The following is a 27,522-nucleotide window of genomic DNA, read 5'->3' as shown; positions in this document are numbered from 1 at the left end:
CTTACAGAGAACAGCATGTTCTTCTTGTCCTGGTTAACAGCGCGTGGGTCTGGGACCGGGTCCGTATGTTTAATGACTGAGACGGACTCTCCTACAGAGATGCAGAGAAACAGAGGACGGGAGTTAGCAAAAAGCATCATCATCATCACCATCACCATCATCATCATCGTGTGTGCTTCAGTCCTGCAGCCAGTTTGTCTCAAGTGGTCCAGGTGTGCCTGCCTGTTAGGAAACACTGGAAGGCTCTTCCCAGCTGGCGCCCTCGTTTACCTAAGAACTGCCTTCTCTTGTGTCTTTCAGTCCAAAGCTGTCATTCACAGCAAAGCTGGGTGTGAACATCCCTCTAAACAAAACAGTGAAAATCTAAACATCCAGCAGAAACCCTTTTTTTCAGACCATGACTGCACTCATGGACTATTAGCACTGAGATTAATGGCTTCGCCGCTCAAAATTTGATCACTGTTTATGGCTTAAATGTTTAAAGCCCTGGAACGGTCATCACTAACTGTCTACAAATGCTGGGAACTACAGATTTGCAGCTTTCAGCTCAACTCCTACCGAGCGGGGATGCAAGCTTATCTCCATACCAAAGCGTCAACTGCACTGCTTCACTGAAGCTTTTCGACTCACGGGGGGGAGGGAAAGCGGGAGAGCAGACATTGCTGATCAGTAATTGTCTGAATGGCCAGTTCTGCAGCAGAACAGAAAATAGCCAAGGATGGAGAGGCTAAAAGCACTCGGACTGGAACGTCGGCTGTTGCCAATTAAGGCAGTGAAACGAGATGCAGCGTTTCCTCTTTCTCATTTCCCTGCTTTTCTGAGCTGGCCAGAGTTCTGACCTCCCAATGAGGTTCAGGGTCATGGATACATGATGGGCAGGAGCGGAAAAGAGCGTTTTCACTGCGGATTGTGAGTCGTCTTCATCAATATTTTATTAAAACATCAAAATGGCATAAAATTACATATCACACTCTATAAGCCATTACATTTACATTACATTTATGGCCTTTAGCTGATGCTCTTATCCAGAGCGACTTACAAGGTTACTCGTATTACAGATGTGGGCCAATGTAGTGTTAGGGGTCTTGCCCAAGGACTCTTACTGGTGTAGCACAGCATAATCACCCAGACTGGGAATCAAACCCCAGTCTCCCACGTGGTGTGGTAGCTCACTGGCAGGTAGTGGTGTTATCTGTTGCGCCACACCAACCAACCATTACACACCCTCTTAGGGATACGTTTCAGTCCTGTAGTAGAACACCGGTGGCTTATTCGGAAGTTACGGGACACATGTTTCTTACTGGTGGCCGCTCAGAGTCTCCGACTAAGTTTGCAGAAGCCTGTATGTTTAAAATGAATGCAGGACACGTGGCACCGACATTTTGCTGTTTTCTGGCCTTCATCATCATCATCATCCTTTAGGATCTAAGTGGTCCTAGGGATCGAACCGGTAACGTAAATGTAATGTTTCTAAAACGTTTAGGATTAAAACGGTCAGACCCCGTTTCAGGGGCAGAGGTGCTTGCTTTGAAGTCTGGCTTTTTAATAGGATATTCACAACCCCCCAGACGCTTCCCCCACTTTTTGGAATTTAGCTGGGACCGCTGTTGAGTGTGAATACATGGACTGTTGAGCAGAGTCCCCGTCACTCAGAAAGGAAAGACCAAAAAGCACAGGGAACCCTGAAACGGCTAAACTGGGCTTCTCCTCCAGGCTTCACCAGAAATTCTGAATACAGTGCGAATAGTTTCCTACACTGTATTTTTGACACCGTCTGATTGGACAGATGCCTCATTTTGGCTTTGGACTAATTTGCATTAAGTTCAGCCTTTTGTTGCACCGGCATTCCCCGGACTCGACACGCAGGGCCTAACATGCACCGTGGGGCTGCGTCTGAAGGAACAGCTTGACCAATCCGGCTTATTAACATTCTGGACTGGAGCTTCCATCACTGCTATATGGAGGGTGGGGTATTTTCTCCCAAATTTTGTCCCAAACAAATCTTTGAACCAATGAGGACTCGACTCGCTGGGCTACGTCTGACTATATGAAAACAAATGGGATACAGACATGTCAAGCTCTGTAAATGCAGTGTTAGCATTAGGCCACAGCTGCCCTGCAACACTGCAGAAAGTGACGGAGGCCATAAAGACATACCACTGCCCCCCCCACCGACCACAGCTGCAGTGCGACATGGCTACTTCTGCCCAGCTAGCTAGCTTTATTTATTTAGTGACCGACATGGGGAACAGGAGGACAGCTGACCATTATGACTAATTTCATAGCTTTTCTCTTTTGCTCTTTCAAATGCACCAGCATGATGAAGTTATTACCGTTAAAGCAGCATTATGCGACAACTGGCTTTTTTTTTTGCTCTTGGGCTCCCCTTATAACTGGGGCATGCTTTACATGAGCATTTGTTGACAAGGTAAATGATACAGAACCACTACTGTCTCTGGTACAGCCAGCTGAAGCTGCCATTTTAAGGTAAAATTACTACATACTGTTGCTTTAACTGTCCTAATGTTCAGTCTCTACAGTTCCTACATGTATACAAAACAAAAAATCCTGTAGACACACAACAGTGTTGCAGTACTATAAACAGCTCACCTGTCAGAATGGACTGGTCCACCCTCAGCGTGGTGGATTTGATGGACGTCAGGCGGATATCTGCAGGAACTTTGTCACCCACTAGAAAGGAAACAGAAAGCATGCTGTCAGAGATAGGCACATTGCACACAGAGGAAAGACAGCGTTTCAGGGTGTATTTGGTGGGACACCTACAGGAGCTTTTTTATGACCTCCCATTCTAACCCCATAGGCTGCATTAATATGGAGCTGGCCCCCCAGCAGCAGCAGGTCTGGAGCTCTGCAGTTATTGAGTCAGTTGGAGGCTTTTCTGCACTATGAGAAAAGTCTGAGCTCAGCACTCGGCCCTGACCCCGCTCTGTAGCTTTACGTGGTCGGACACTCGGTGGACGCTGAGCTGCTCTCTGTGAGCTGTTCCTCCTAAACTCTTCCACTGTTCAATAATAACACCACTCACAGCTGATGGAGGAAGATCTAGGAGGGAAGGTCTAAATTTCACCAGCTGACTTGTTGTTGTTGGTGCAGCGGTGTCTCCTATTACATACAGAACCACGCTGGAGCTCAGTGAGCTCTTCAGAACCTCTCATTCTTTGACTGCATGGCCTTAGGGGCTTGATTTTATACACCTGTGGCAAATTCAACGATTCAGAGGTGTGTCTGGATACTTTTGTCCATTGAGTGCGTTTAAAGGAACTGCGGCACGTCCAGCGCAGCCTTGAGGCACAAGCGGAGGAGAGGTCTACGCTTCCAAAATGCCACAGCTGTCTCTTTGACTGCAAACATAACTCTACATGATGATCCTGGCGCCATTACAGGCTTAACAGCTACTCCAAAAGCACTACAAGCAGGGGAACAAAACGTCAACGGCAATCACACCCTCAGCACTTCGAGATCAAGGAGACACTAACAAACATGTTCTCGGCCTTCTAGCTCCTGTTATGGCCCTTTCCAAACTACTCTCCTCTAAAAATACCACCACGGTATCATGGCAGAGACCAGCTTGACCATTAACAATCTGGACTGGAGCTTCGGATACTGCGATCTCAATCAGGGAGAATAGTTAGTATCAGGTCATGTGAGCCTCTACACTGGCCAAATACCAGATGCACACGGGAATCTTCCTAAATAAACCGATCTAAATTTTGGAGGACAGAGTTAAAAGCTGCGTTACTGGGAACTTGTTCTAACTATGCTGGGAGAACTGGGGTCTGGCAATTTCTCTGGAATCGTGAAGCAGAACAAGATATCAAACGCTTCAGAAAAAAAAAAGTTCCAGTGCTTTCTGGCAAGTGATAAAAATAGACTGTGCATCATTCTTTCCATTAACGTGGGGGTAGTGGCGGGTGGGCTTCAGTAATTGCCGTTGAGAAAAAAAAGAAAAAGAAAAAGGCCCAATGTAAACATCTAATTCTTTCCCAAACAAATCTCTGAATCAATGAGGAAACCAATCCACGAGCCCTCTACAACTGCTGACATTTATTAGTCACATGGGAGAGCGTTCGCTCGAACCATCCACTTCAAACGTGTAAATGTTGGGTTTATGTGAAGAACGCTTCTGTGACGACAGCTGGGCTTTTTCTTCCAGGACAAACTTTCCGGCTAGATCTGGCCTTAGGCTTGCTCCCGGATTCCACAGAGACTCCGCATGCGGAAAGGGAAAGGATCATGAAGCTCTGGACACCCAGAACAGAACTCTGAAGTCACCCAGAACATGAAGCTCTGGACACATCGCCTTTTCTAGACAAGTCAATCTGCAGATTAGCCTCAGAGCCCCATTGCATGGAAGAAAGGGATAGCTGGAGGGGGTTGTATTACTGCGCCCCCCACCCCCCTTAAAAAAAAAAAAAAAAAAAAGCACACACTGTCCAAAAATGGGAGAAGTATGTTGATATGGCGATCGAGTACACGAGGGTTTACGGGACATGAGCTGATTGTGCTTCGTGTGAAGATGCGGCCAGGGTGGAAACGCCAAAGTACTGACCTTTCCGAGGCCTTGATGAACTCTGTATGAGCGGTTTTTCAAACCTGGACTGGGACTGCACCAGTTAGGTTGGGTCTAGTGTTGAACCGATACCGTCACTCTGTATTGGCATCGGCGCAGATGCTGGCACTTACACATGGTATCGGTGTCGGCAATAGAAAGCACTGATATCATGAAACTGTTGCCAGACTTAACAAAACAAAAATATGTTGGTTTGCAGATTTTATGAAATAAAAATAAATTATTTTTTTTTCTACTAAAACCAAAAGTTTAAGAGTTTAAGCAGCTTGTTTTTAGAGCCACGCACTAAAGTTTAATACATCTTTTACAGAGAGACGTGTACTTGTAATAAAATGTGAATTTTAAACCCTAAATAAGAAGCTGTTTGGTCGAGCTTAGCAAAATGATGATTCCCTACTTGTGGCGATTTTCATTGATTTATAGCTTGACACTTTTCAAATCTGCCATTCCTCAACCAGTACATGCTGGTCTTTTTAAGGAGTATCGGGACTGCTAGCCATCTGTTGAGTATTTTGGTCAGAGTCGGTATCGGTATCGGTACTAGGTATCGGCAGATACTTGAATATCTGGTATCAGTATCGGAAAGGAAAGGAAAAAAGTGGTATCGGTGCATCCCTAGTTAGTACTTGTTCCTCAATCTGCAGGAAAAGGTCTTCGATAGTAACGTCTAATTACAAATGATTATACGATAACACATTTAGAACCAATCATTAACCATGCTACCATGGAAATGCAAGCATGTGTTGACTCAGAATAATAATAATAATAATAATAGAAAATAATGTTATGATTTTACACCTGAACTAAATAATTAGTCATTTTACAGCCGTTTAATGTTTATTTAAGCTGACCTAATAAGACTGCGCAGCTTTATTTTAATGACCCAGCACAATCAGAGCATCAGTCTACAACAGAGGTGAGGACCTGGAGAGCTGGAGTCTTTCACAGTTCTGTGCTTTTCCTGCTCAACACACCCCATTTAACTCACCCGTTAATCGCCAGGCATGTTAGAACAGCGAAATCAGCGACCTGTGCTGCCCTCCGGCTGTCGGATCCTCAGCCCTGGGGTCTAGAAGTTGATTTCTGCCTCTGTTGTTGTTGTTGTTAGCATGTTTTTCTATGCTGCCTTTGTGTTTTTTTCATAGGTTTACTGAACATTTTTGCATGACCGTGGCGATATCTGCAAAGCACAAAGCCAGGAGTGCGCAACTCCAGGCCCAGAGGACCGTCCTCCAGTAAGCTTTGTTAATTGCCCTACTTAAAACACCCCCACTTTGTCTGGTATTTAGCTGTTGAGTTGAATCAGGTGTGTTTGAGCAGGGCAACGACCAAAGTTTGCTGGAGGACGGTCCTCGTGCCCCCCTGTACTAAGCGCTATCATTTTGACTTAACAGCTTGTAAACCTGACCTTCGCACCTTCTTCGTAAACACTTGGGTCACAACTGGTCTACGTGTGAACTAGATGGTAGGCCTGTCGTTTTTTGGAGGGCGATATATTGCCCCTATAGTAACTGCGATAAACAATACTACAGTAATGTTGAGACCACTTTATGGGGTGAATACAATGACAATGTAACAACGTAACATCTGCCTTTAAAAAAATATAATAAATAAATAACTTTTAATTAATAAAAATGTGGAAAATTAATGCTCTCTGGCAAATCGACTGGCTGAAATGGGTGATATCGGGCTGCAAAAATGATTAGGATCATGTACGAAATTTGTACGTATTATGTACGAAATGTCGATAATGTAATCATCATGACGGGCCTAATTACTGGTGCGACCAACCCCTGAGAAAGTGTGAGCTGTCCAGGGTTCTGTGGATGAAAATGGGCTTATATTAAAGCTGGGCAATGACTGTATTTTATCGTATCGTGATCAATTGGGTTATGGTGGTAACAATAAGCTTCTCTAAGCATATGGAGGAGACTGTTAGTGCCTAATAAACACTGATCAGCTGCAGGTTTCATTACTAACAGTGTAATTAGACTGGATTAATTAGATGAGGAGCAGCAGTATCTGAATAGCAGCTTATAAGAATCTTTTGCTACTGATGTATTTAGTCTGTGATCACATGCATCGTTATAATATCGCGTATCACGAAATAGCCTTTACATATCGTGATACAGTACCCCCCCCATATCGCCCAGTCCTAGGTTATATACACACTTCCATTCACTGTAGTGCTTATTACTGCCGCTAACAGGCAGAGTACCACAAAACAAGTAAATAAAATAAATATGAAGAAATAATATCCATGTCTTCGCATTCAAATCTAAGACCCAACAGGCCAAGGATCCACAGGCCTTCCCGCCATACAATTTCTCACGATCCAGTTTATATAAATACACACGGTCGTCTGAACGCCCCTAAACCAAAGTAATGAATGTGGAACATGAACTCAATATATAGCTCAAGTTAGAAAAAGGTCAGATAGTAGGGTAACCTACTTTAGGTAGACACCCTCACTGTAAGAATAGCTCTCCTTGAAAAGCTTCTTGAGATCATCAACAGAAGGCATGGAAAGGGTTACACAAGAGCCTGGTGGTGCACCTACATTTGGGGGAAATTTAGGCCCAGCGTGGTACATAAAGCTCGGTACATCCCTGTGAGCCTCGATTCGTAAGATTTAGAACGTAAGCAAAGTTTCAATCGATGAAGACACTAAACCAGGGTTGAGATCTAACTGCTCAGGTGGGGAGGAGACCTCGTTCTCCCAGCTACAGGCTAAACCACCTGAGGCTAGTGTTAGCCAAGCCTCCCTCCCAGCCACTATTTACTTTTGTTAACGGACTGTGTGAGCCTTTGACTAATGTTTGCTGGTAACTGACGCCTTGAGCATACCTTAGACTAACACGCGCAGTGTCCTTCCCAGCAGAGACGCAAATGCATTCCAGCAGGGGCGAGAGAGTGAGCGAGAGAGAGAGAGAGAGAGAGAGCGCGGTGTAAGCAGGAGCTTACATAAACTACAACTCCCAATTTCCTTTAGAAACCTCCCCCTCCCTCCCTTTTATTTATTTATTTATTTATTGCCCGCCACTACTCTCCATCTTTAGAGGTCCACTTAATCGTTATTAGTGGTAATACAGTGGTTATTCTTTTAGTGAATGGGAGAGTACAATAATTACTAGACATTCATAATAATAATAATTATTATTATTATTGTTATTATTATTATTATTATTATTATTAATAATGAGGCTTATTTTCATGGATCAGGTGTCGGCTATTGAAATCCCAGTCCAGTTCCGAGTCTTTGTTTTAACCGCGATGTTCAGAGCACCTCCTGGAGGCCTCAAGGGATCATTAACGAACATCATCCCCATCCGGCCGCAGCAGCAGAAGGTAAATAAAGGAGTTGAGGTTCTGCAGTGTGGAGCTATTTCACAGTGAAACCTGAAAACAGACCATAATATCTGACCCTTTATAAAACTCTCACTGAAACGCTCCGTTTTACCAGCGGGAGAACCGCAGAACCGCTCACTCACCTTTCTCTGTTTATAAACCAGCACTGGAGAAAACATTCAGAACCGCATCGAGGAGGCTAATGCTAATGCTAATGCTAATACACACACTCGCTATAGCAACCCCAATCACACACACAGCACATTCACCCACTATAAACCAGTTTACACACACCAGCAGACCAACAACCACAGATACCAGTCCAGAGTGTGTACCAGTACACACACTCACACAGGAAGTGATTAGACTGCAGTGTAGTAAAGGAGCTGGGAGCTGATTGGTCAGGGAGGAGATCAGACTGGATTATCAGATATTAAACACTATAAAACATCATTTTAAGAAAAGTCTCGACTAAACTGGATCATTACGTCCAGAACGTCTGATTATAGCAACTGATACTGAAAAAAGGCTGGATTATTTAGACAAACAAAGATTGGATTGGATAGTGACACACACATATACACAAATAATTATATCATGTATAATACACACGCGTGCGTGCACACACACACACATTATATATATATATATATATATATATATATATATATATATATATATATATATATATATATATATATACACACACATACACACACACACACATATATATTAAAGGTTGTGTGTATATAAAATGATATATATCTTAAGTTTAATAAAAAATTTCACAATATTTCTGTTATTGAACGCTATCAATATCTCCCTGCACTCCCAGCAGAAGACCGGGGCCTCTTTCACACAAGATGACCACAAGGATGACCGCCTTGACGACGGCAACGAGAACATTCAATAAACTCCATCAACTCCAACAAAACAAACACAAACAAACGAACTGAAGGAAAGTTTCGGCTGCTGTTAGTCTGACTTTTGTAGATAAAGGAAAACTAAACACACAAAGACTCATAACGGCTCGACAGTGGGAACGGTCTCACGGGGGGCGTGAGGGAGGGCTACGCTCGCAGCTGAGCTCGTCGGACAATTTGTACATAATTCTCCTTTCGGGTTTTCTCTCAGGGGCTCGCTGCAAAAGGTCACGAGCACAGCTCTGAAACCCAGCACATGAACACGCAGCAGAGGATGTGCTCGCAGTCACCCGGACACCTCGTCCCCCAGGTCGGCTCAGGTCGGAGCCGGCGGGACTGCAGCGCCGCCCGAGGAGAACAGCGAGAGAGGACAGAGTGCAGACGGTCCCTCCCATAAGAATATGACCGCTAGATCCGACATCTGCTTTGTTAATTATTCATCTCCTCAAACGGCGCTCGATAGATACAGCACATCCTTCCTCTGTGCCCTCTGACTGTCTCCGGTGGTTTAGGCCACAGGCCTGCGGCAGGGTCATGTCCAACACTACATGAGAGCAGCTGGCTCTCCATTTCGCTTTCACTGTTGAGAACTCACCATCGGCGTTGGATGGATGACTGCCAGCAAACCCCTACCATGATCTAGATCTAGAAATTCCTACACCAACTCCCCAGGCTTCCAGCTTATTCTTAGAACAACTGGTCTAACCTTTAGGGATGCACCGATCTGGCTTTTTCAGTTCCGATACGATACATAAACTTCGCAAAATCGGTCGATACTCGATACCGATCCGATACCATTGCTGAAATAATAAATCGGATACCTTTACTTAGACTTAAGGCATCAGGATAGACTCAAATCGTTAATTTACTAACTTTGTAAAACTAAATAACAAATTAACACAGATATAAATGTACTAAACTGCTATTTGTCACTACAAAAAAATACAAAAATAAATAATAATAATAATAACAACAATAGTACAGGACCTTGATACAGCAATTCAAATAAAAAAGGTGTCAAACTTATTCAAATATTAAAATAAATAAAATGTATATGTGAAAATTAGTAACTTCTTTTTAAATATTTAATGTTTTGAAAAGTAATTGATAATAAAATTTAATAGCTTAACCTGAAAATAAATAAGTAACTTGGCCAAAACACACAAGCTGTAATCCAACATTGCAAACATTTAGTCTCGCACAATCAGAATAAAAAAGGATTGGTGAAGGATTAAAAGTAAAAGGATTGGTATTAAGGATTTGCCTATTCCTATGCCTAGACTGATGAAGCTTCTGGAGTATTCCTCCACCCAGACCAACCTGGCTCGTGGAGCCAAACTCCTTGGCCTTTAAACATCTTGGGCTATGAATTAAACATCTAAAACAAAACATGTGTATAATCACACAGTCATATGGTTACACAATATATTATTGAATAAATTATATTATATTAAGTATTAAATATTTATTATTTTGGTCAAAATAATTAGATGAATTAATTTTTGGTCACATTAGATTAATTAATCACGCACTGCAAAACACCAATAGGCATCAATATAAACACAAGACCGTCCCTGCAAGCCTTCCTGGCCATGAACTCAGTGACCAGTCTAACTCGTGGGAAGGAGTGAGGGCTAATGAGACTAATTTGGGCGCTTGCTTTGGTGAGTGGGCAGACGGTGAAGAAAAGCCTGCATGCACAGGGGGCGCTCATGTTTCTCCCTCCCAGACTCCGAGGGATTACTAAGTGCACTGAAGCGGTTAGCAGGTGGTGAAGGCAGCCGTCTCATGTATCCAGCGCTTTCTGTGACCCGTTTTAAGGTCAATAATCCCTCTGTAGCCAGCATCAGCACTGTGCCACTGTGTGCACAGCATCCCTACGGGTCAGCGGGGCTTGTCGTCAGCACCTCTCCCCATCCCCTCCTGTTACCAGTCAGATTTCCTGAGGTGCAGAGAGCCCTGACATAGCATATGACCTCCTCTTATATTGACCACATGCCTTCAGAAGTCTACTACGTAGCTGACATGCCAGAGGCCATCAACTACCCTCAGCCGATGATGTGCGAGGTGGACAAACAGCAGAGTGCCATCCGGGAAGGCTGAAAGCGGACACCGCTAAGCGCTTAATAACGGCAATAACAGCAGCTGCTTCACAGACGACAGGAGACACGCCCCAAGCCAAATAGTGGATCAGGTGCGAGGAACCTCAGCCAACAGGATTGGCCTAGCATTACAGGGCAACAGTGAGCAGGTGCACAGGAGACAGAGGAGGAAGTAGAGAAGTGCAGCTCAGTGGGGGAGGCTCGGAGAGCGTGCGGCAAGGGTGCGCCGGGGGCGGGCTGGGGGGCGAGGGTCGGCAAGACCCTCCAAGGTCATGCTGCTGTGGCTGCAGCCCAGTCTACAGGCTATGACTCACTCAGAGTAGGAGGGATGCTGCTAATGCTGGTGTTGGTTAAAAGGCTGCATTACAGTGCTTCACCGATTTCCAGCTCTCTGAATAGCCACAATGTTCTTCAGGATGAGAAAAGTGTCTCAATATAGGCTGCTGTCGAGCCTTTGTCTATGTCCAAATGTTTGTGGACACGGACTAGAGTGGTATGAAGCCTCCCAGCATGGAGCTGTGGAGCAGTGGAAGAACTGTGTTCTCTGGGAAGATGGATGGTGGTGGGGCTCCATCCAGTACTTTTGGGATGCGTTGGGGATGAGGTGAAGTGGTGATCATCAGCCAACATCCTGACCTCACTAATGCACTAGAAAGCCTTTTTCCCTGGACAGAAGAGATAGTCCGACAAAAGCAGGGTGAACCCTTCGCCACCCTTCATTTCAGAAGAAACAATAAATAAACGATCAGGTGTCCCAATACTTTTGTCCATATGGTCCACGTGCACAGACCAAGACAATTTCCTTGCGTGTGTAACCTACTTGGCCAAGCGTAACTGGTTCCGATTCGAAGAGTGAGAAAGCAAAGGGGACCGGCTCTTCTTTCCATCAGACAGGCTGCTGAGTTATGCGGAGTGACGCAGAAGCAGCTCTGGGGTGGGGGGGATAAGCACAGCGAGCAGACTTCACCGGGCACAAGAAGAAAGGACACTGCAAGATCAGGGCTGCTTTAAAATCCCACAGCACCATCTGCAGCAAGGCAGGTCACTGACCTCCGAGCTCAGCCTCGAGACAACAACTAAGAAATGCCCAGTGAAATACCTGGCACCGCATGACCGCTCTGAAGCGGGGTCATCACACTAGGTATAGGGTATACGGCACTTCCCTCTGGGCACGTTGGTTGCCTGGTGACGTTGCATAGGCGGCAGATCAAAGAAGAGGTAATTGGCAATATATAATTAAACAAATAATAATAATAATAATAATAATAATACGCTGATATTTTAAGGTCATTTCTACATAATGTTGCTTTAAATGGTGCATCAGTTACATTCTGACACCCATTATAATATTTAGGCTGGAACAGAAATTTTCCCAGGGGGTTGCAAGCTTTGCCATCAGCAGCCGGAGTCTGAAAGAGCACAAAAAGAGGCCGGGCTCTCTCTAGGTGGCGCCCTCTCCCCACACCACTCTTAAGCATTGCTGGCTGGCACAAACATACTGAAGCGGGCACGGCACAGCTGGGGACCCGGTCCTTTCTTCTTAGTGTGCCAGCTGCCACTGCCATTGGTGGCAGGCCGAAGAGAGATCTGGTGGCTGGCTTACCCTTCTAGCGTCTGGAGCATTGCTAGAACGGGCAATACCAAATTTGGAGAAACATGGGGAAAATGACAAAATATTAAATAAGTGATTTTAAAATAATTTTATTTTGAGCTATATTTGATACAGGATTAGGTCAGATTGAGGCATGTTTCCATCCAATGCCTCATGTTCTGATATTCCTAATAAACGGATGAGTCACCCTGCTAAAAATTCCTCTCGCCCTTTCTGTTCTGCTCTTCACACTCATCCTCTGCGTCAAGCTCAGTCTGGAATGGTATGGGTTAATCCCAGCTCTGAGTTTCTTCCAGCCCATGCAGGGGGTTAGAAAACCAATCAAAATTCTGCCTCCAATCTTCCCTCGTCTCTCCTTTCCAAGGAGAAAAACACCACCCCCCCCCCTCTCTCTAGCTCTCTGCAGTGACTGAGCAGGGGCTGATGACTTAGGAAGATGGTGACCAATCGAGATCGGAGGAGAGACTGATGAAGGGGTGGAGGCTTGCCTTGAAAAAGGACCAGCCTGCAGGGACTTTCTTTGCCTTTTCTTCCCAGCCTTTAACCACTGCTGGATGTGTGCTGAGCACCTCAGCCACCCACGTCCACGGACTGCGTGGGCATTATTACATTCGGTGTGACCCTGCGTGCCTTTCGTGGTCCTCATGTGGCCTTACATAACACACGCACTTACCCAGCATTGTTACTGTAGTGGATTAGTCATTAGCCATACGCAAGGCAGCGTTCTCCAATCCTCGCCCTGCTGATGGAGGCCAGCCGCATCGAGCGGCTCGCTCTCGGCACGGCCTGTTCCGTCTCACCATGACTAAGCACCTACGCTGAAACCCTGTACTAGTACCAGTCTAATTCCAGCACACGCAGCCTGGTGAATAAGCCTCATCTGGCTTGAGCAGGGGGGTTAGGAGGGGCTGCACAACTGTTGGGCTCTTCCACACAGAGCGGCTAGGGGCTTAAAAATGGCCTGCCGTGCAGTTCCTCTGATGAAGGAGCCCACGGGTATCAACACCAAATTCTTAATGGCCTGTTGGGAGTACATATATCAATTTCTGACGATAACCAAGATGAGAATTAATCATTAAAAGGAAAAACAAAAATACCTTCAAGGCTGCATTTCATCTTCTGGTGCCAAAACTAGACTACATGCAGCAGAAAAGGGAATTTAGGTTCTACATTTCAGAGCACTCATTTATCACATCATTAATATATATTTTTTAAAATCTTATTTCAACAATGAAGGAAAACCTACTGAGCAAAAACTAAGGTGCAAACTTGGATTACACCGTTGTGAGCCTTTACACTCGAGCGTTCTGCGATTATACCACCAAAACACCAGTCTGGCAATGAGGTTTCTACACCACTGTGGTGAATTCTACGGTATACTGCAAACGACAGCGGCTGAAACGGAGACAGGCTGTCGGAGGAGATGGTCTGGTCTTGCCAAGTCCCTGTAGAGAAGCATTACCAAAAGAATACAGGACACTCCGGAGCAGATAAACATGAACCTTGCCGAATTTTGGCACCATGTCTAATGCACTTGGTCATGTTCTTGTTGCAGAATGCAAGCAATGCTCCAAAATCTAGTAGAAAGGCAGCTACTCCAACAAAAGCAGGAACAGCTCTAAACAAGCAGGTGTCCCAATACTTTTGTCCATATAAAAGAACTTCACCATCATTCATCTTGCAAAAGTAAAATCCACCACTGGTCTAACCTGACTGATACAGTTATAATCTGATGGTAAAACACATAGGTAACGCAAAGGTTTGGGTGCTAAGCAGAAGCCGTAATTTGTTTAGTGCTTTCTGGGAACCAAACTTCAGTCCTCGGCTAAGCGCTTCAGGATGCATTTCAGACTGTTTACTCACAACTGAAGCAACCACCTCCACACTGCCCCAGAGGAACAGCAATATGCATGTTAACAGCAAGCCTGAGATAGAAATGGTAATTGTTTTAGGCCCAGCTGAACAGGAGAGGTGTTAAATCAGTAAGTGAATAAACCTATGGGAGACTATGGGCATTACAGTGTACTATGGGGCAAGGAGCACCGCTGAGAAGCCCATATAGAGGCCTGACAGTGCAGATACAGCCATTTATTTTATCCTGCCTTTCCAGGAAGCAGGAGGAAACGGCTTGACAAACGTAATAAAGAGACGTCGGTGAGAGGAGTAGTCCTCCTCTCATGTCTCGGCATGTTTTATGACGGCACATTCTACTGCAACATGAACACGCCCTGCGCTGGGAGGGGGTTGTAAAACTAAACCACAGGTAAGCAGACACCTCACAGCCCTGTCGGGAACCATCTGGGTGGCACGATGACAGCTGGTAACGCTCCTTTAGTCGGCCATTGTTTCCAAAGACTGCTTCAAACTATTCAATGCACTGGAATTTAATATCGGAAGGGTCCAAAATGAGGCGTCCTTACCAGAGACTTCCACAATGTCCCCAGGCACGATGTCTTTGGCTTTGACCCTCTGCACACTCTTCCTGTCTTGCCGATAGACTTTGCCCATCTCAGGCTCGTACTCCTTGAGGGCCTCGATGGCATTTTCGGCGTTTCGCTCCTGCAAGCACAAATTAAAGGTTAAAAAAGGTAAGAAATTATAAAAAAAACTAAAGTATTCATGTTTCAAAACACTAGCAATTTAAAAATGGCATTAATCAATTAATAATACTAAAATAAATATGTTTGAGGAGGTTTTTGAGGTTCTTCAGTTTAAAACTGTGGAGGAACCTTCTAGGAAAGATTCCTTGATTTCTTTAGATGCTTGTGGAACTTTCAAGGAACCTTTTTCAAGGAATCTTTCCTAGAAGGTTCCTCCACAGTTTCAAACTGAAGAATCTCCAAAAAGTTCTTTGAGAATCCTATACCTTTAACAGTGTAGTTAAATGGACATGCTAATTTGCAAACGTAAATAAAGGGGGTGGAAATGAGCCTTAAGAGCCGATCACCGATCATCACAGCCCAGAAGCTGCAGGAACACGGATGCAGGAAGGCCTCGTTCATGAAGAATAACAACCAACAAAAGCAAACTGCCAAAAATAGTCAGCCATTAACCTTAATTAGAGGGCATATCTCCCAGTTGGTCAAACAATGCAGAGCCAAGCCACGCTGGTCAGCCATGGGAATTACTTTTACTAACTAAGAAATGTCACGACGCGCCATCAGATACAGCTTAGCAGATTTCCTCAGCCCAACCCCTCCTCCTCCCTCTGTCCCAGAACTCGACATTCTGTTTAGCGTGACCTTTCGCTTGCGCCGCGATCAATCCTCGGGGACGTGCCCGTTGGTGGCAGCCGACTTGGCAGCACTTCTTGGCAGGAGGCTCGTGTTGGCCTCTTACGTATGATGGGAACACAAAGCACCCATTTTAGGCCAACAGCATTAGCTAGCTTCAGGGCAATGGCGTAATCTTAGGGCCAGACCTCTATGGACAACAGACATGCGACGAGGCCGGATGTTGGTTATGGACAAAAGTATTGGGACACCTTGTTCATCTGCTTTGAGTTCAACCTGCTTTTGTTGGAGTAACTGTCTCTACTGTCCAGGGAAGAAGACTTTGTCAAATTTTGGAGTAGCATTGCTGTGAGAATTTGATTGCATTCAGCGACAAGAGCGTTAGTGAGGTCAGGATATTGGAGGATGATGATCACCACCCCACCTCATCCCAAAAGTACTGGATGGAGCACCACCAATCATTCCAGAGAACACAGTTCTTCCACTGCTCCACACTGCTGTGTTTTTGCATGTTCGCATATCTGTATCAGCAACGAGTGCAGCTCAGAAGGGGTGTCCACAAACATTTGGACAGTTTTGCTAGCATATTTTGGTTATCATCCAACATCCTGGCCTCACTATTGCTCTTGTCGCTGAATGCAATCAAATCCTCACTGCAGTGCTCCCCCACAATCTAGTAGAAAGCCTTCTTACTCAGACAGCAGACACAGTTTCTCCACTAAAATATGCCTGGACAGGTGGTCTGAAGCGTACAGACCACCTGGTCACCACGATGTGAGCCATGCCATTTAGCCATCTAGCCATCAATGTCCAGAGCCAGAGAGAGCACAACTGGCAGCGCCCTCACCTATTATTACCCTTAAAGAGATGTTGGCTGGCACAGGCGTCTAGCTAGCGTTAGCTGGTGTGGTAGAGCTCGAGGCCTGGCGCTTTCCTCAGAGTGCATCGGCTGCCCAGCACTGCTGAATCAGCCGGCGTTACATGTATCGGAGGAGACATGTGTCAAAGCCCTTATCCTCCTAGTGTCGGAAGCATTGGTAGTGCTAGGGGAGCTACGAATAGGTGGGTTAATTGGTAGCACCAACATTGGGAGAGAAGGAAAGCTAGTGTGGTGGAGCTCGAGGCCCGGCACTTTCCTCAGAGCGCGTCGGCTGCCCGGCACTGCCGAATCAGCTGGCGTTACATGTTTATGAGCAGATGCGTGTCAAGCCCTTACCCTCCTAGTTTCGGGAGCATTGCTAGTGCTAGAGGGAGCTACAAATGGATGGGTTAATTGGTAGCACCAATATTAAGAGAGAAGAAAATTGACAAACAGAAATCAAATAAATAAATAAATAAATAAATAAAAATAAATGCCTGGACAGTTTTACACAATGAGAAAAAGCAAAAGCACAGTTCTACAGGGCAATTTGAATAAAATTGCTGCTTTATTAATATGAGAAAAGTCTGAAAGCTCTGAAAACAGGCCATTCTGGCCCTCAGCACACTGAGAAACACAGAAAAGGAAATGCAACTGTCATTGACATAAATCAACACAGGTTGTGGCTGACTTAGACGGAAATGCTATAATAAGCCATGGGGGAGGGGGGGGGGTGTGAGACACTGTTATAGCTCTTATTGCATAACAACTAAAGAGCATTAAGCTATTAAATAAATAAATAAATAAATAAATAAAAAAGGCCCAGAGGCCCAGAGCATGTTGAGCTTATTTTCATTCTTCATAAAAAAAAAGGGACCCACCGCAAAAAAACACCAGAAATAGGTTTCAGGCATTATTTAGGAATTGCAAGCATGGCGGATTGGGCTCTCACCAGTTGTGGCCGGATGTGGTTGAGAAAGGCCAAGTGCACAATTTTATTTTTACAAGAACCAGGTCAACAGCCCCGACATTTTCACATCATAAAAAGAGCTTGTTCTGAACTGCGCTGGTGCTGGCTGCAGCCAACTGTGGTTTCTGATAAAGATCAGAACAAACGGGACCCCGAAACGAAGCCAAGTGAGCCATTCACTAGAAACGGCCCCTGCAACAGCCTTGTAACATGACAGTGTGCTGTTAGAACAGAAACCATCACTGTTCAGACTGTGAGGGACCGGAAACCACGATCCACTGACTGCGTTAACTCCTCTGACCGTTTCACAGCTCCACAGGCGAGACTGTTTGCAGACTGTTATAAGATGACCTTCAAGTGACCTTGGTTGCTTGACTTTTTGTCCTTGCTGGATATGAATTTTGATCTTTAACCTTGTGTATAATTACAAAATAAGAAAAAAAAAAGATCTGTGAGCTGTGTGTTGGTGGTTTGAGGTTTCTGAGGTGATCAATCCAACCTAAATAGACCTGGAGAGCACAGCAGGGGGTGGTGCAGGCGGGTAGGTTATTGAAGAAGTATGAAGAAAGGTTTTTTGCATATTCTGGAATATATAGATACATAAATACATAGAGATTTGTTTTAAATAAATTGTATCCGATTTCCCCATGGTGGACATGGTGGAATTTTAATAAAGCGTCAAATAAATGGTTGGTTTTCCCATTTTCAGTGAAGTTTTAGGCCAAGGAACCACAAACCACAGCCTGTTCACACCTGAAGGAGCAGAGGTAACGTATTAGTCAATTTTCAGGTCGCAGGATGCCTCATTCAAACCTTAGACGGCAATACAGACCTCACTCGCAGTACGCAGCACTGCAGAAGCGAATGAAGTCATGGGTGTTGGTGGTTTGAGGTTTTTGAGGTGATCAATCTAACCAACCACCAGCGAATGATCCTCAACAGCGCTCATGGTCTTCCTGAGCTGCACCACATTAGTGAAAACTCGTGGCTTTTATGCCCAAAACCTGAACCGGAGTCATGTGGTCACACCAGAGGCGCATTTTAGTGAAAGGTGTGAACAGAATCCAGTCAGTCAAAGTGGATTCAGATCCTATCCAGGATCCAGGCCAGAACAAACCGGCTAATGAACAGTTTTTACCCACAAGCCATCAGGTTCCTGAACAAGCTGTGAACCTTTCACCAACACCACTGCACTCGGACACTTTATTATTAATACTAATATATATATATATATATATATATATACATACACACATATACATACATAGCTCAAAGAATTTCTACAGATCCTTCCTGTCTTTGTATATTCTGTGTTGTGTATATTTTGTTTCTATTTTGTATTTATTTAATTATTATTATTTTGTAATATTAATATTATTTTATATTTTATTATTTTATATAACTTTATTTAATATGTTTAGTATGTATATAGTTTTGTCCTCCTGTAGAGCATCAACCTGAGCCTCACCACAAGAATTTCAATGCATAAATGTCCTGACATGTTGTGCAAATGACAAATAAACCTGAAACCTGAAACTATCTGACTTTATGTGGTCGAGTGAAATCCGAATATGATCCCATCACCAAAAGCGCCCGTTACTGCCAGGAGTAGACGGCTTCTCTGCGCCCTGGTTGATTCATAAGAACGTCAAACGTTTTCTGCTCAAAATCTGCTAAAACTGGACAGAGCGGAAATGGTATATTGTTTCAAAAAGGCATAAAATACACGTGGGTGGCTGGCAATGTACTCGGCAGGGGGTGCCCAAGTATAGCCTACGTGTGGGGAATCACTGAAGACCTTCCCAGCGCTGTAATGAGTAATCCTTCACTCTACAGCCCTCTGTGAATGCAGGCCCTCATAAAACATTACAGCGAACGCTCGATGCACAGAGCAGATAGGCAGCGTGCACTATCACCTTTGTCCCTTAGCGGCTGCTCCCGGCCCGGTTGCTGAGAAACAGCCGTAGATATTTACTATGGACGCTTAATAGGTCTGTAAATCTCCAGGCCCGCCTCTAGAGCGGGCGTATAGAGCGGCGTTCCCGGAGATCGAGGATTATTGCCTCTCTGATTGTTTGAGCAAAGGAAGGAAGGAAGGTGGCTTATTAAGAATTAGGAAGTAGCTCTGCGTCCCATACCATCCCATAACACACCACACCAGCCCAGACCAGCCACTCAGCCAAACTACCCCAGTGACTTTAACCCTTACTGAACAAAGGGCGAGGATTGCACCATCCATGCTCCACCCACACATGCTCTTTTGTAGCTACCATTTTAGCCTTATAGAAGGCTGAGTAAAGCCCCATTCAACCTCATGAGAAATGGCAGCATACACAAAGTGAATTTTTAATTATTAAATGCACTAATAACTGCATTTCCTTCCAATTAATCAATTAAATGAATCAACTAATAAGCAAATTAATAGATTAACTGAACCAATCAGTCAGGAACTGATCAGATGCGTTGGAGGGTCTGTAAATGTGTGCTTGCTAGCTGGAGGCCGCATGTTAGCTTGCAGGTTTCATTCAGAGGATCTCTTGTTGTAGCTATTTTCAACGCTGGTACCTACAAACCTGGAAGACCAGCTCCGAGACCTGCTCCCATGCTAAACCGTACGGTAGATTTTCGGACGGGTATGGTACAGCTTTGCGAGCTCACGTTACAATTGGTCTAATTAAACCTTTCATTTCTACAGTCCAGCACTAAATAAATATGTAAATATCATTACTCAGCGGGATGCGTGTCAACATTCAGCTGCCAAGATCAACCAAGTAAACATTTAGTAGGGATGCACCGATCCGGCTTTTCCATCAATACAGATAAATAAATTACCGATCGATACCTTTGTTGAGTGAATAGACTGTGTACCTCACCTCATGTGGGAGATATTTAGGGCATCAGAATTGACTTAATTTGTTATATTTTGTTAGTAAAGTTAAAAAAAGCAATGTTTAACACAGATATAAATGTAACTAATTGTTATTCTTTATCGCTAAAGAAGATATAAATGTATTGGACCTTAATACAATATTCAAAAAAATAATAATTAATTTTAAAAAAGGGTGTCAAACTTCTTAAAATATATTAAAATGCATAAAATGCATCAGCCAAAACATCAGCCAAAACACAAAAATATGTAGCTTCACTTTGTCAAACACACAACCAGTAATCAATCATATTTTTAAATATTTAGCCTAATTCAAAATAAAATCTAGCAGCTGAAGCGGAAAATAAATAAGTAACTTTGTCAAACATACAAGCAAACATGTAAACATTTAGTGCAGTCTCACACCAACAGATTAAAGTGAAAATGAAATATAATTATCCGATACCCGATCCAGCTAATTTTGTTATTATTAGGACCGATACCCAATCCCAATATCGGACCGGTGCATCCCTAGCATTTAGTCCTTAATAGGAAACCGTCTGCAGGACAAAAATACATTACTGGTATAAGAGGGACAAAAACTGATGCACATCCAGGGTCACACTGCACTCTTTTCTCCTTTAAGGAGTGGACTGGCAGTTTGCAGAGGTGAAAGCTGGGGATTCTCATGGCCAGCCTGGGTAATGAATGGTGACTAAAATAAAACGATGGACTGGAAACTGGGACATGGGTTTCAGGGCCACTGGGAGGTGCCGTTAAAGAAAGAGAGAGAGAGAGAGAGAGAGAGAGAGAAAGAGAGAGAGAGAGAGAGAAAAAAAAAAAAAAAAAAAAAAAAAAGGCCCTCAGCTCTACACTGGGGATCCACTGGGAAGCCAGGGCTATCTTAAGACGAGCAGAAAGGAGGCATCCATGTGTTTTTTAATTTCCATAACAAGGCTAATTTCATTAAGAAAAAAGGAGCGAACAAATCAAACCGTACGTTCAGCCCACAGCAGCGAAGCTGACCGCAAAAACAAGCTGGAAGTAGTCCACAGACCGAGGCTTAAGATGCAAACCCACCTGTGTGAGCGGTGCACGTGGGCTGAGATGGACAGCAAGTGTAGCTAAAAGTACTGGAACAAATAGTGCATACCCACAAAACCCACACACATTTTAAACTACTGCTGCCATGGGACTGTTCAGGCTGCTGGTTGGCTGGCACCGAGTCAACAGAGACAGGCAGCACCTTCGCAACACAGCCGTTAAGATTTCCAAATAACGGGAGCCTGTTCAAACCCATGTTCAGTCTTCATAGGCTACACCAGGGTTGGGCAGGCTGGGAAGGGTCAGACTGGAGCGACTGGTGAATTTCAGGTTTCCTCCTGCGGTTTTGGATCTGTGGCCACTCGTTAAACTAGTTCGGCTGCAGCCACCCCCCCAGCCCAGAGCAACTAACTGCTGAGCTCCGACACAAGTGTTGACCATAAAAACTGGTTCCTGAGAGGAGCGAAGTGGAGTGACTGTTCCGGGTCTGCTGGGTTTGGACTTGTAGCCGGCTATCCAGGCTTGGATAAGTTAGCTATCAACCGTGTTCCAGCTAACTGAGGCTCAAATCACACCTGTTTAGAGGATGAAACCTCATTTGAGAGCGTGAGGGAGTCGAAGGATTGGCCTTAGGAGTGTTTTTTCACTGTTTTCGGGCTCATTTAATAGACTGGCTCATCCAGGTTTGCTTGCTCTTTCAGTCGAACTCTCAAAACTTGAAACTATGGCTAGCTTGTTGGGGTTTTCAGAGCATGACGTCACCAATCAACACTGTTAAAAATAAAGATGCTTGAGTGTAATAGCAACATGCTGACCATATCCAATTAAAATGTGGCATATAGACCTGTGCAATTAAGAAACCCAATCATTCAGTGATCAACCACCTGTTACTCTGGCGAACAAAAGACAGACGGGCTGGGATGCACTTACCTGCCAAACCCCGACAATGGCGTTGGCTATAAGAATTAGCAATATTACAAAAGGCTCCACAAAAGCCGTAATGGTCTCTTCTCCCTCTTCAAACCAGGCCAGTACCTAGGGAGTAGAAAGACAAAAAGAAAAGAAGAAAAAATTGGAAACTGTCAGACACTGATCACAGAATAATGGCTTGTAGTTCTGTCCAATCACACAGATCTCACATCTCAAATTGACATGCAAAGACAACTGCAAGGTCAGTGCGACTCGCAGTACCGGAGCGGTTTCCGAGGAAGACAATGGGGGCCGAGAACGTGTCCTGCTGCGTCACAGATTTTGCACCCTGGGCATGTCGCCCTTGATCAAGAGGCACGACTGTGGGCTCGGTGAGCCTGCTGTCAGCTATTTAATGAGGCGAGTTATGTTTAATGCATGCTCTCCTGCTGGCCTGGCTCAGACAAGCCAAGCATTCCATCCAGCTGGACCGGCGTTTAAATTTAGGCAGACGCTGAAGCTCATTATGCATCTCCATCAGCGCTGGAGAACTCGAGCGTTTTCAGAGAACGCAGACCAGTCCCTCTGACTGCCGCAGTGGAGTCATCTGGCTCCAGTGGATCATAAGTCACTTACCGCTGATCCCACACACAACATCCAGAACGAATAGTTCTGCACTTGGTACATTTAGTTCCATATAATACACACTGATGATGCCAGTCCTGGACTAAACTGCCGTGTCAATGGTGAATCACCACTGCTTCAGTCTAGGCTTAGCCTTAATCTAGATCTGGGAGACTGCGAGGTTTACTGGCTCGGCCAGACATTTCTACAGTGTAATTAACAGGTCCGTTTTTATTCGGCACTCTTCGGACTCTTAACTGCACATGGGGGAAGGAGTGTATTTGTCTGTGTACTAGATAGACGCAGAACCGAAATCAGACAGGTGGTCGTTTCGAAATACCGTCCTCATTCTGACTGTGGTATTCTGTATTACCGTTAAACTGGACGAAGCCTAGGCTACACTGATGCACACCATTACGTACACTGTTAAAAAATAACGGTGCTTGAGTGATGCCCCAGAAGAAGCACTTTTGGTCTGGGAGAGCTCCAAAGGTTTACTGGCTCGTCCACACATTTCTACAGTGTAATTAACAGGTCCGTTTTTATTCAGCACTCTTTAAATACTGAAAAGTATTAAAAGTATTTAAGTACTGAAAAGGTACTTTCGATACTTGCTCAGCTTTGTGCACTCAAGATTATTTATTAAAATGTCCAAATTTTCAGACGTAAACGAACCCGATTTCTGTTTGTAGATCACTAACATTTGTAACTGTGCTGGACGGCGGCACAGTGTCTGCTCAGGACTCTTATTCCAAAATCTGAGAGACTAAAGAAGAGCGAGCAGCTCCTCCCATGTCGGTTCTCCTCATATGGTAGATGAGCCGGATTCTTCGCTGATAGTTGATGACAAATGACTGTTTAGATAGAAGGAGTCTTGCTGTTTGCTACAATCTATGTATGATGTCTGTAGGTTACCCTGATCCAGGGTTATGAAGCCTGGAAAACCGGCTGTGCAAGAATCGGCCTTGGTGGATGGATCTGACTAGTTATTCGATACCCGATCCAGCAAATTGTTAGTATCAGGACCAATATCCGATGCTAGTATCGGATCGGTGCATACCTAATTAATAAGCATCTCTCATTTAAGTTATTCTACAAATAGCTGGCAGTTTTCATGTACTTTTAAGATGAGCTACAATCGTTGTTGGCTATCGGTCTTGGCAAATAGTTCTCTTAAATTAATGATCAAAAATATGGCTCTGCAACTCGTCCCACTCGCCCTCTTTCAGATCAACAGGAGAACCTCGTCTTCAGCCGATGAACTGAATAATAAAGGTGAACTTCTACAGCAGAACTTCTACAGATAATTACTAAACACCTGCTGCCATTATTTGTATAATATACGTAGCATCGCCAATCCTGTGGATATGCAAGGGTTTCTGTCTCAACACAGATAATCTAGGCCACTCTACAACTATGTCACATAGTATTCCCTCATGCCAGCTGCCTGTAACCTACTTCAAAGTCCAAAGACACAAAATAAATCTAATCAGGATGTTTTTAGAAGCACAGATCTTCCACTGCTTTAAAACACTGATACTAAATCCACAAAAGAACACCATCGAATTAACGCAGCTAAGAGATCGCGTCCAACTGTGTGGTCTCTGGACGCCAATGTTCAACTATTTGTCTGACTTTGGGTCAGTTAAAGCGTCAGAGTTGCCCCATCTCCAAACTCTGACCAGATTTTAGCTTGTTTTTACCCCAATTTAGCTGATGAACTATTTTTATGTGTAGCATGCTGTAAAGTCACAGTGCTAAGAAGGCGGACCACCAGCATTTAAGAGGCCGGTCTTAAAGCAACACATCAGCCTGTGTTGTTGATCCAGATTCAGATATTCTGGAATGCTGTTTATAGATCCTGTTTTTGTTTTGCATATTTATGTATTTTACTTTTATTGTATATTTCGACTTGGTCATATTTTTTTTCAATTTGTTTTCCTTCTTTTTTTTTTACTTTCAGAATTAATCTGGCAGTTGTTTTGACAAACCAATAGAAATGCTCCAAAATAAAAAGTAAAATATAGTAAATAATAATAATATTTTATATTTCTAAATATATTTACATTGACTTCCATTGTGTATATATATATATATATATATATATATATATATATATATATATATATATATATATATATATATATACACACACACACATTTTTATATATTATAAAATATATATATTAGTGTGTGTGTGTATATATATATATATATATATATATATATATATATATATATATACATATACAAGTACATATATACACACACATGATCCCTGATTTGGGGTGGTGTTGGGGTTTACACCAGTGCAACATAAGGGCAAGCGATAAGCACTTTTCTTTTTTTTAATTACTATCATTTATTCGTTTATTTATTTGTGTAATAATTGTGAATGCATTGTAAATTCATTCAATTACGTTTTTTATTAAAGTTCTTATTTTTTATTAATAATTATTATTTCATGGTTTACCATGTACAGTTCCTCTGCTCTTTTTTCACAAAATAAATACAAATTGGATTCTTTTATTCCCTGATTAATCACCGGTCACCGGTGTCAGTGCTGTAACACCACAAGTGTCAATTTTCCCAATTTTCCTAAGGTAACAATATTTCGTTTGGTTAAAGCCGTTACATTAGTCCCTGCTAAACCTGTGTGGCGAACTCAAAGAGTAGCTCCACCTCTTGTGCTACAATATTTACATTATTCAAGACTAAAGGTCCACTGTTTACTGGTGTTGCAGAAGTGCGAGACAATAGAGAATGGCCTGTTGTGTGTCAGCAGAGCAGTAGTGGTTGGTGTGGTGTAGTGAGTAACAACACTGCCTTGCCAGGGGCAGACTAGCGGCGGTTTGATTTCCTGATAGACAGACGAGCACAGCCCACTCTTAAAAATATGGGTGCCTTGAAGGGTTATTTGAGTGACACCATAGAAGAACCAGTAAAAACAAATGAAAACCACTGAAGGTGAATTGAATAACACTGATTACTCTGTTCCAATGGTTGCAAAGGGGTGGAAAATATCCAATACATTTCTAGTAAGTTACCGGTAACTTTCCATGGGAACTTCTGAAATATTAAAAAAGGTAGATTTTCCATGGAAACTTTGGGAATTTATTGGAATTAGTAGGAAATATTGGAACTATGAATTGAATTAAAAAGGAACCATCATACACAATCATCAATGTACCGTTTGAAAACATGAAAGCATAACAATACAAATAAATGTACCATGGGAATTAACGGCTAATTATAGAAATTAATGGGAATATTTGGAGCTAAAGGTGAGAAACTTACATATAGTTGGTAGAAATATACTGAAGCTTTGGCACAATATTAGGCAGGTGGTTTTAATGTTATGGCTGACTGGTGCATGTTGGACAAACCTTTCTGGACTAATGGATTGGGTGAGTCTCTGCCCCAAACATCTTTGGAGCAAACGTTTTGGCAGCCTACATGTTGGACATAAGTTTGTGGACACAGCTCTTCTAGCAATAAAATTGCTTCTGCCCCATGTATCTTTAGAGCATAAGGTGGCATCCTACTTTTCAGCCAAAAGTTTGTGGACACAGCTCAATTAGTCAAATGGATTGGGTGAGCTTCTGCCCCAAACATCTTTAGACAAACGTTTTGGCACCCTACACTTTAGCCAAAAGTTTGTGGACACACCTCTATTAGCAATAACATGGACTGAGTGAGCTTCTGCCCCATAATTCTTTAGAGCATAAGGTGGCACCCTACATTTCAGCCAAAAGTTTGTGGACACAGCTCAACTAGCCAATTGGATTGGTAAGCTTCTGTCCTTAAATTATCTTTAGAGCTACATTTCAGGCAGCCTACATTTTAGCCAAAAGTTTGTGGACACAGCTCTATTAGCAATAACATTGAGTGAGCTTCTGCCACATGTATCTTTAGAACATAAGGTGGCACCCTACATTTCGGCCAAAAGTTTGTGGACACAGCTCTATTAACAAAACATAAGGGACGAGCTTTTGCTTGAAATATTTTTAGAGCATAATTTGAAACCTACTTCTCAGCCAAAACCTCAAGCTAGCCACACTTTAGCAATCAACACCTTTATCACAGCAACACTGCTGAGCTGCAGTCACACTGGCTGTTTCTCTCTGGAAAAAGTGTAAATGTAAAACTGCTGCACAAAATGTGAAGATAAGATGATTCCTGCTGATATCACAGGACTAAAAATGACTCAGCACTGGTATCAACTGGTTTGGTCGTGGGTTAGACCGACTCAGTTTGTTATCCAGGTCCAGTCATATCTCTCCTGCTCGTACAATTAAGCCGTCAATTAAACGAGACGTCACTCCTGCCATTCCGCGGCCTTTTGACCATCAGGAAATCTCTAGAGGCCTGTTCTCACACACCCTTCCAGAAACTGCAGTGAGCAGGAATAGGACACAAAGTGCTGACTGAATAACCCAAC

At 43.6% G+C, this 27,522-nt stretch overlaps 1 protein-coding gene across 1 annotated transcript in view; it reads right to left on the bottom strand.

Moving 5' to 3' along the window:
• atp2a2b (ATPase sarcoplasmic/endoplasmic reticulum Ca2+ transporting 2b) overlaps nt 1–27,522 on the bottom strand; it is a 43,290-nt gene that overhangs the window by 11,388 nt on the left and 4,380 nt on the right. The window contains exons 4-7 of the mRNA XM_072662444.1: nt 22,479–22,583; nt 14,997–15,135; nt 2,611–2,691; nt 6–91 (exon numbers count right to left, since the gene is read on the bottom strand). Of these exons, the coding sequence (XP_072518545.1) occupies nt 6–91; nt 2,611–2,691; nt 14,997–15,135; nt 22,479–22,583 (411 nt within the window). The remainder of the gene's footprint in view (nt 1–5; nt 92–2,610; nt 2,692–14,996; nt 15,136–22,478; nt 22,584–27,522) is intronic.

Source organism: Salminus brasiliensis, chromosome 18 (assembly GCF_030463535.1).
Source record: "Salminus brasiliensis chromosome 18, fSalBra1.hap2, whole genome shotgun sequence".
Lineage (NCBI taxonomy): Eukaryota > Metazoa > Chordata > Actinopteri > Characiformes > Bryconidae > Salminus > Salminus brasiliensis.
Note: the sequence above shows the minus strand (reverse complement) of the source record. Positions and strands in the feature narration are given on the sequence as shown.